This window comes from Cyprinodon variegatus, unplaced genomic scaffold, assembly GCF_000732505.1.
Source record: "Cyprinodon variegatus isolate N-32 unplaced genomic scaffold, C_variegatus-1.0 Scaffold998, whole genome shotgun sequence".
NCBI classification, from domain to species: Eukaryota; Metazoa; Chordata; class Actinopteri; order Cyprinodontiformes; family Cyprinodontidae; genus Cyprinodon; species Cyprinodon variegatus.
In genome coordinates this window covers 161,127-170,467 of record NW_015151451.1, presented here as the reverse complement: position 1 = coordinate 170,467, position 9,341 = coordinate 161,127, and the positions used below count along the sequence as shown (strand labels likewise).

Below are 9,341 nucleotides of genomic sequence, written 5' to 3'. Positions count from 1 at the left end.
AGATGGAGTTGGTCAGTCTGTAGACTGCTGGTTGGAGAGACGGTCTGCTGAGCTTTATGGGGAGATCCAGTGGACTGCGTGAGCTGATACTAGAGCTTCACTCAGGGACCTGGAAGATGGAAGACCAGCTGGATAACAGAGAACCTGTCCATGATGAGCAAGCATGGGGCGACAGTGGAGAGGAAAAACTCCCCGTTGGAAGAAACCTCTGGCAGAACCAGGCTCAACATGGCGGTATTCTGCTGGACCGGTGGAGATAACTCAAGGGCAGACGAGTTGTGGATGTGAGGCCTTTAAGATGAACTCTGGATGCTGATTGGCTTTCGTGGAGGCATGGTTGAAAGCTGATTGGCTGTTGCAGGCGGATGAAGGCGAGCAATCAGTTTATTCAGTTGAACTTCCGCCTATAGGCTCCTTTTATTCTATAAACATGCAGATTTATTGTATCATTGATTTTTACTTTAAAACCTTCCATTAGGCCATTGTACCGAAAGCACATTTGCAGGTACTTTCTGTATCATACTTTAATATTTATTAGATTATTTCATTGTTCCAAAATGTAATTCTTGCAAATTTGCTTATTTTTTCTCCTATTTTGTTCCTGCTTTTTCATTAAATTGCTACTTTATATCTTTTTGTAAATTTGCTTGTTTGTTGTCGTAAAAATGCCAATTTAAACTCAGCAATTTAAATGCCATTCATCTTTGAATGGCCCTAATACGCCATCAGATTCTCATAAAGTAAAATCTAATTATTTAGTACCTGTTTGTTATGAAATATAGTTAGTAATAAAAAATCAGAGAAAGTTTGAGGCTCTTCCTGTCAAACTGCTGAAGTTTATTCTGATGCTGAACAATCAGACCTGATCAGGGACAGAAACACCCAGAAAGCTTTTATCTTTATTTAGTCTGTCTTCTAATTCTCCATCAGCCATATTTCCATGTTTTAATATATCAGCAGGATGATGCTCCTTTTGCTAATGATCCCTCCTCCACCTCTCCTCCACCTCTCCTCCATCTCTCCTTTGTTCCTCCTCAATCCCACCTTCATCCCTCCTCCATCTCTCCTTTGTTCCTCCTTCATCCCTCCTCCCTCTCTCCTCCATCTCTCCTCCATCTCTCCTTTGTTCCTCCTTCATCCCTCCTCCCTCTCTCCTCCATCCCTCCTTCATCTCTCCTTTGTTCCTCCTTCATCCCTCCTCCCTCTCTCCTCCATCCCTCCTTCATCCCTCTTTCATCCCTCCTCCATCCCTCCTTTGTTCCTCCTCCATCCCTCCTCCATTTCTCCTCCATCCCTCCTCCATCTCCCCTCAATCCCTCCTTTATCCCTCCTCCATCTCTCCTCCATCCCTCCTTTATCCCTCCTCCATCTCTCCTTTATCCCTTCTCCATCTCTCCATCCACAGACAGTGGCGAGAAGGAAGCGGCGGTCCCGGTCCAACCCGTCCTCCAGCAGTGGTGCTGAGCTCAGGTGATACCAGAGCTGGAGCGTTTGTTGTCATGGCGACGTGTTTGATGGACATAATCAGACTTCCTGTTTCCTGCAGACGAAGCGGTCGTCCTGACTGCGGCGGTCAGAAGGTGAAGCCGTCATCAGCTGAGAGGGGCGTCCACAGGAATTGCACCCCCCCAGGCCGCGCCCCGCCACCCTGCAGCCCCAACCAGACGGACAGCGACACGGACCTGTCCGAGTCTGAGAGACCCCACCCCTCCCCCTGTCGCTGTCCGCCCCCCCAACTGCAGCTCAGGCCTGAGGTCATGGAGGAGGACCAGCCTGCCCTCCAGCGCCAGAGGGTGAGAGGGCGGCGCCGGGGGGGGCCGGACTTTCCAGACTTCCTGCCTCCACCTTTCAACTCCTGGAGCCTTGGCCAGCTGGCCGTCTTCTACAACATGGAGGGCCGGGGAGCCCTGGGGCCCCGACCTGTGGGACCTTTGGAGAGGTACCTGGAGAGACTGCTGCATCTAGAGTGGTACCAGATCCAGACGGTTCAGGCGGAGCGGGAGGTGGGCGGAGTCACAGCGGCCTGTCAGAGGGCCGGGGCCCCGTCCCGCCTCAGCTCCCCTAAATGCATCCTCCACTGCCCGCGGGCCCTCCCCTTCCTGTGCGGTTCCGTTTGCGCTCTGTGCCCGGCGCCGGATCGCAGCAGGGGGCTGGCACCACTTCCTAAACGGAGCTACAGCGAGAGCCGAGTCCGCTCCGGCAGCCCCAGCAGGACCAGCAGCTACTTACGGAGGATGCAGGCCTCAGGAAACATGCGCCATCCCATGGGGATGGCTGCCAGGGCCGGGTCGGACCCCACGGCAGGGGGCCCCCGGCAGAAGACAGACGGAGGCGAGACGGAACAGAGCCGGACCAAGGCTGAACGAACAGGAAGTCAAACCGGACACCGTCGCTGCCATCATAGATAATTTGCCCCACCGCCTAGAGCTGTCCAAACAGCAGGCGGGAAGAGCCCCTCCCTGCCCAACCAGAGCTATCACTGCCAATCTATTTACAGAGTTCTACGTTTATAATCCGATTGAGCTGCTGACCAGCGCTGCTCAGACCCTCAGAACTTTACCTCATCACTCCTGAATGTAGCTCATTCCATTAAATGAATGCCATTCCCACAGCATGATGCTGCCACCACCGTGCTTCACCAGGAGAAGGGACCCACTGTGCCGCTCGGTACTTCTGCGATGGGAGGTCCATCATGCTGTGGGTCCAGGTGGACGTCCAGGTCCTGGTAGGTCTGCAGAGGCTCCATTGTGTGAGAAGATAACGCGGCGTTGAACCGAAGCCCGCCCGTCTGCTGGTGAGGCGGGAATCTTCTGTCCAACTAAAAGACACTTTTATTGAGCTGAAATGTTTTTTTTGTTTTTTTTTATTTTGTAAAAAGACAACTTCTGATTTAAAAACGATTAAAGTGTATCTATCTTTTTTAATGAGTCGTCATTTTTAGTGTTGCACTGATGCCATTTTTTGGCTCCGATACCTGGCTGTGCATTATCTATCGATACCATCTGTTTGAAATTGATCTGTGTGTCTGTATATATGACGAACGATAAATAATTTCCATCATGGCTTCAAGCTGTTGCCTACCTTTGAGAATCAGGAAAAAGAAATAATACAAAGACAATCCAGTTTTTATTTCCTACCTGGAATGGGTGACAATAGTTAAACTTTTGGCTCTTAAAATGTTATCGGTTCGCGATTTATTGCTACTCGCTGATACCGATGCCACCATTTCAGTGCTGGATCGGCGCCCCGCCCGATACTGGTGGCCCAACACCAGTCATTTTATTTCATTTCTACTGAATGTTTGAAAATAAAAACCAAGTTGTAGCAGAAGGAGGAGATTTGTGTCTTTGGGTGTTTATATCTGTGAAATATAGTGTAAAAAAGGTCAGAATGAAATCCAAACATCACAGGTAGTTATGTTGCTGCTCTGTTTTTCATTTTATGGCAATAATTCCAATACAATAAACCAAGGCTGTAATCAGGAGACGTTCCTTCCTTCTCTGTCAGTTCTTAGCCACTGAGGGGCCAAACAGGAACATGTTCAGGAAATTCTTCTTTCTATTGAGACACATTCTTATCGAGCGCCGTTTGTACAGTTAGGCAGTCAAACATTGGGAGCAATATTTATGGTTATTTAGCGAATTTTAAGAGAAAAATAAGGGGTTGATTTTTCCAAGACATTTTTGAGAGACAGAAAGCTCAACTAGTGGCGGTGGCTCGTCAGCAAATGGCACGACGTATTACTGGCCGCAGCCACTAGATTATTTTTTTCATGTAGTTTTTAATTACATTTTTTGGTATTTAATATTTTTTTTGTATTTTTCTTGCCGTTTTTCGGCATTTATAGTACTTCTTACTAGATTTTTTTTTATATTGTGATGTTATTGCTTAGTAAACTACATGGAAACTTTTATAATGTCACATTTACTTGATGGAACGGAGAAGTTTATTTGCCACTAAGTGGCCTCGGCCGGCAGCGGGCACCATCGGCCACTCCGGGGGCAGGGTCGTGACTCCCAGGTTTACTGACACCGTTTTGGTGGCTGCAGAAGCCGGTTTTCGTTAAATAACTTATTTTCTTTTTTTAGTTCTTCTTGCCGTTTTTTGGCAAATACCTTATTTATTCATTTTTTTTGTATTTATTTTTCTTTTTCTTGCCGAAAAACGGCAAGAAAAATACCCAAAAAAATAATTAAATACCAAAAAAAGTAATTAAAAAAACGACATGAAAAAATAATCTAGTGGCTGTGGCCAGTAATACGCCGTGCCATTTGCTGACGAGCCACTGGAACTGCTGCAATGCAGCCACTGCCACGAATTGAGCTCGGCCCTGCTGTCATTTTTTCAGTGACAAATTGCTGACAAATAAAAAGAAATTTTGCTGATTTTTAGCTAGCACAAAGCTAGCTAAATATTTAGTTAAATAAATATTCAGCTTGAAGCTCAACAAACTAAATTTAACTATCTAAATAAAGTTTGAACTAAATAAAATTTGTTTAGCTAAATATCTACATACAGTTTGAAAATAAATGAATGAGTGAAAAAAATCACTTAAAATAAATCTAAATATTGTTGCTAATTTTGACTGCTTAGCTTTCCAGACGGCAGCCCATAGATTGATCAGATTGAACTCAGCTTTTAAAGGTAACCTATAAGCATCTGTTCAACACGGCTTTCCTTATTCCCACATTTCTATATTAAACTTTTAATGGTCTGATCTTAAATGTCCCATTTATCATCACTTTGATTGATCTATTTCCTGCTTCTCAAATTAATCGTTTCCATATATAATATTGGTCGCTCAGACTCCACCAGTAAACTGCCCTATGATGCACTGATATAAAAGGTGCTGAAATCAATGGCACACCACACTTTTCAGATTTTCATTAGTAATTTTTTAGAAAATAAATCATCAATTTCCCTCCGGTCTACGACATAAATTCAAAACAAAACAGAGAACTGTGTTGAAAACTTTCCAAAATCTGATTTTATTATTTTAAAATGTTTCCAGCAGCTCTTAGAGTGATAGAAATTAAGCATTGATTTAATTATCATCAGGTTTAACGAGGTGGTTGGTTGGTCAGACTAAGAGTATATTTTAAATATAGCAACCTTTAGACAGGCTTTAATACGGAACAGGATTAGGGCCACTGAAAATAAAAAAAGTAAACTGATTTTTAAATTTTATTTCAGTTTAACATGGGAAAAAAGTCAGAATTCTGACTTTTTTCTCAGAATTCTGACTTTTCTTCTCAGAATTCTGACTTTAATCTCAGAATTCAGAGAAAAATGTCAGAATTCTGACTTTTCCCCATACTATACTGAAATAAAAGGAAAAAAATCAGTTAACTTTTTTTTTTCTTCCAGTGGCCCTTATCCTCTTCCGTACCTCTGATTCTTAGTTTGTTTTATTTTTTTCTACTGTAAGAAAGCTAAACTTCATGATCGAAAAGATGTGGCGGGTCCATTACCACCATGGTCCGGTAGATGGCGGTAATGAGCCTCCACGCCCGTCTCACCGGAACGTTCCTCTCTGCTGTTTTATTTTCCGGCCGGACGTGTTTTGGTGAAACACCAGCATCATGGAGCCAGCCGCCTCTCAGCGTGTTTTGCAGTATTTAACAGAAGTGGAAGAAGCTGCAGAGGATGTTCTCACCACTAAACAACAGGTAACAGAACACTCCGCTTTGTTTTAGAAAAATATAAATATGTATAATATACCGGCGGATGTCTGGGGTACAGTAATTGGCCTACATGTTATGAATGATGGCGAACCATAAATGATCAATTATGAACAGTTTAGTTTGTGCCTTCAAGTCGTTTCTCATAGGAAGATTTTATGTTACTTGTAAAAAGAAAATGGCGTTCCCCTTTAAGTGGGATACACCACGCTTAAAAATCTGCAAAACCCCCGAAGGTCAGAGACTCTCCCACCACAGTCTCCTAAAATCCTGTGGGAAACACTGATACCATGTGTATGTGTATGTGTGTGTGTGTGTGTGTGTATGTATATATATATATATATATATATATATATATATATATATACACACACACACACACAGATTTACATTTGTTCAGTGCTGCACTTTAAGTAATGGAAATGAAAGCTAAGCAAAACAAAATGTCAACAATAAAAGTTGTCTAAGCCAACAGGATAGACTGAATGGTAATGGGGAGCTTTACTTCCTGTCTGAGACGCTCAGCTTCTATGTTGATGTTTCAGATCATAGACCTGGATCTGAAGAGGAACCAGAACCGGGAGGCGCTGAGCGCTCTGAAACACGAGGTGTCCGATTCAGGTGAGTCTTCTTCATGGCAGAGCGCCGTTCTCCAGGTTCAGACACGCTCCTGGCTCATCTATGCTGAGGAACGGTCCACAGTCTGATGTTTGTCGTTTGCAGAAAAGGTCAAGGTCTGCTTCGGAAATATGTTCATCAAATTCCCCAAATCCAAAACCAGAGAGATGATCCAGAGAGGTGAGCTTTTCCACACAATAACGATCCAAATTTCAGGGGAAAGGAAATCTAAACGTTGTTTTTCTCATCTGTAGATCAGGAGCAGCTGGACAAGGAGATCAGTGACCTACGCAAAGCGCTGAAAGCAAAGGTCAACAGCCTCAACGAGATGCAAGGTATGAGAAACTGAGCCGTCGTTTGGATGCGAGTCGCCGCTCCTTAGGGGGAAACGCCTACTCAGAGCGTTTAGCGTTTGACAGCATCGCTCCATAGCCGGACTTCCACCCACAGATGAAAATAAATCCCAAGTCATTATTTTAGACTAGACAGATGATGCAGAGGTGTTTTATCTACATTTTTATAAACTTGTATTATGAACAAAATCCTGAATTATTTTCTATATTGATTATATTTATTTTCCCTTCCTATTGACAATAAGTCAAAAACCCACATCAGATGCAGTAACCCATTGGAGACCTGAAGAGGGCGCCACAAATGCAATAATTTTGACAAACGTGCAATAAATTGTCCAAAAAAAAAAGCCTGAGAAACAAGGAGTTCCAATCCAGCGGCTGCGTCCTGCGAAGATTCGTCTTCCGATGACATCATAGCACGGCGCCGAGGTCTGCTCGGATTCCAAGACTCCTCCTTATGCGGCTGAAAAATGCGTCCTTATTTTCTCCCATGATTCATTGCGGGACCAAGCAAGCCAGCTGCTCCGTGCTCAGAGGAAAAAGGGAAATGGCGTCGAAGTCTGAGAATAGTTCTGTCTGAAATGATTGAAAGTTGTTTTAAAGTCGTAGGGAAGTTATATTTAAATGTCAAATCATTCTGGCTTAAACATGTATATTAATGTACCCTATCAGATCATATTGTCCAAAAATAGAGAAAATTTATATTTAAAAAAAAAATCCTGTCTTAAAATCCGTTTTTTTCCGTTATCTTCTGCAGGCCAGTTAGTTCTACGTCAGCCTGAACACCTAAATTCGGCCAATCATATATCAACGGTCATCTGTCAATCTAATGTTTTCGGTCATAGCATCTTGATTCATGTGTCGCAGCTAATATACGCAACGGTTGAAACCAGAATCCTTTCCTTTCCCATTGAGTTGCGTCCCAGTGTTCACGGGGATGGACGTCTGTGTCTTCGGCAGGCGTAGAGCTAACAGAACTGGCAGCGTTGCGAGGCAAGGGCTCAAACATGAACCTGCTAGCACTAAGTTGCTAACTGGTTAGCCAGATGCTCTTAGAAACCAGCTACAACCAAACTTGCTTGCAAACCTTCCGTCACAACAATCCCGCCCACGAATCACATTCACTTTATTCACTGGCGTAAAGTCGCGCAGCGCTCGGGAGATTTGGGAAATGCAACGTTTGGAACTTCCCTCCGACTTTAATGGTTACTGAGTCAGATATGTGGCGGAAATGTTTGGTTTATTAAGAGGTTTATCTGTCCCTGTAAAAATGGGTTTGCCTGATATTTAAGGTCAGATTCCAACATCTCTGCAGGATGGGGGACTATCAATCTGATATCTGAGACCACGGTACTGCTGCTGAAGCTCCTCAGAAACGTTATCAGCATCCAGAGCAGCAGTGAGAAGTTCAGGGTCCATTCTTAGACCAGATGACATTTCGCCGCCTACAGCTTATAACAGTGAAATGAACATTTAAAGTGCAGCAGTGATCAGAATGTAGGAGAGTCATGGTGCAAAAGGCATTGATATGGAAAGGTTCAGTTCCCGCCTTTTGTGTCAACTGTTGCTAGGCAACAGAGCGTACAGGCGGTAAAAGCCGGAGAAGGCTGGACCTGTTTGAATTTTCACAGACCTCGAAGGATCCAGTCCAGGTAGAGCGGGTCCTTAAAGGACACAGCCTCTGGAATCAAACGCAGCCAGAGAGCAGGATCCCATATTAGAGCTAATCAGCAAACTAAGGTTGTTTTAGGGGGAGTCGCCCTTTAAGTGAATAAAAGATCAGCAGAACAACCACTGGTTTATTGGCTGCTGCTGACAATGTTTAGCTTTTAACAAAACATGAAGGAGTGTGAAGGTGGAGTTAGACATTTAATGAAGACCTTTCAGCTCATTTTATTCTGCATTTTCTCTTTTTAAAATGTATCTTTAATTAGTTGTTTTCTGATTCTTTATGGCAAACAGGTTTTAATGAAGTAAATTTGTCAGAAAGCATGTTCACATCTCCATGACAACCAAGACGGTTTGTCTCAAGAAAAAAACGTCGTTTTGCCTCCAAGTATTCAAACCCTAGGAGAAGCTCAGCTGGTGAGCTTTTCCCCCGTTGTGGCGCCCCCTGCAGATCAACGAGGGGCTAAAATGTTTGAAGGAATCGGTCGTTTTCCTGGTTTTAGGTTATTTGCTGGTTTCTCCCTATTGAATAACCGTGTTTTCTTCTGTCTGCTTCCAGGAAACCCTGAGCTGCGAGGCTACAGCCTGTCCCCACTGTCTGCCCAAGAGCTTAAAGCCATCAACAGCCTCCTGAAGAGATGACCTGCAGACTCCAGTCCGCCACGTTATTGGGAAATATCCAACCTCTCAGATGAGGATGAGGGGAAAAGATAAACTTTGTCCAGAAGGTGGCAGTACAGAGCAAGTGGAGGTGTCCTCCACTCAGTCATGCATGTACAACCAGAGCTCCTGATGTCCTAGAGGGAGAGGCTGACTCCTCACGCCTCCTCAGCCCAGCTGGGGTCCCATCCTCCACCCGGTCTGGACAGCAGCACCCAACAGACCCTCAATTGGGATTCAATGGAAGCCAGCGAATGTCTCCATGATTGAATAAAAACCTGGATCTGGTGATGGAGTCGATTCATCTGTCAGATCTTCTGGATTATTTTCACTGTTTGCTGATCTGAACCTGGAATAAGAT

General features: G+C 44.2%; 2 protein-coding genes across 2 annotated transcripts in view; both read left to right on the top strand.

The window, feature by feature from the left end:
- The window catches only part of LOC107100663 (protein FAM217B-like), a 6,233-nt gene extending 3,443 nt beyond the window's left edge, over nucleotides 1–2,790 (top strand). The window contains exons 3-4 of the mRNA XM_015399234.1: nucleotides 1,406–1,470; nucleotides 1,547–2,790. Of these exons, the coding sequence (XP_015254720.1) occupies nucleotides 1,406–1,470; nucleotides 1,547–2,408 (927 nt within the window). The 3' untranslated portion in view covers nucleotides 2,409–2,790. The remainder of the gene's footprint in view (nucleotides 1–1,405; nucleotides 1,471–1,546) is intronic.
- A 2,757-nt stretch (nucleotides 2,791–5,547) lies between these two features.
- Nucleotides 5,548–9,341, top strand: pdrg1 (p53 and DNA damage regulated 1). Its single transcript, XM_015399240.1, has 5 exons — nucleotides 5,548–5,669; nucleotides 6,227–6,302; nucleotides 6,405–6,479; nucleotides 6,554–6,634; nucleotides 8,880–9,341. Exons 1-5 carry the CDS (start codon nucleotides 5,583–5,585, stop codon nucleotides 8,960–8,962), a joined length of 402 nt encoding a protein of 133 aa, XP_015254726.1. The 5' UTR covers nucleotides 5,548–5,582; the 3' UTR covers nucleotides 8,963–9,341.

Coding starts and splice junctions, on each gene's coding strand:
- pdrg1 (XM_015399240.1), top strand. CDS start 5,583: ATGGAGCCAGCCGCCTCTCAGCGTGTTTTGCAGTATTTAACAGAAGTG. Junction 6,303..6,404: donor ACACGAGGTGTCCGATTCAG/GTGAGTCTTCTT, acceptor TGTCGTTTGCAG/AAAAGGTCAAGGTCTGCTTC. Junction 6,480..6,553: donor CAGAGAGATGATCCAGAGAG/GTGAGCTTTTCC, acceptor TCTCATCTGTAG/ATCAGGAGCAGCTGGACAAG.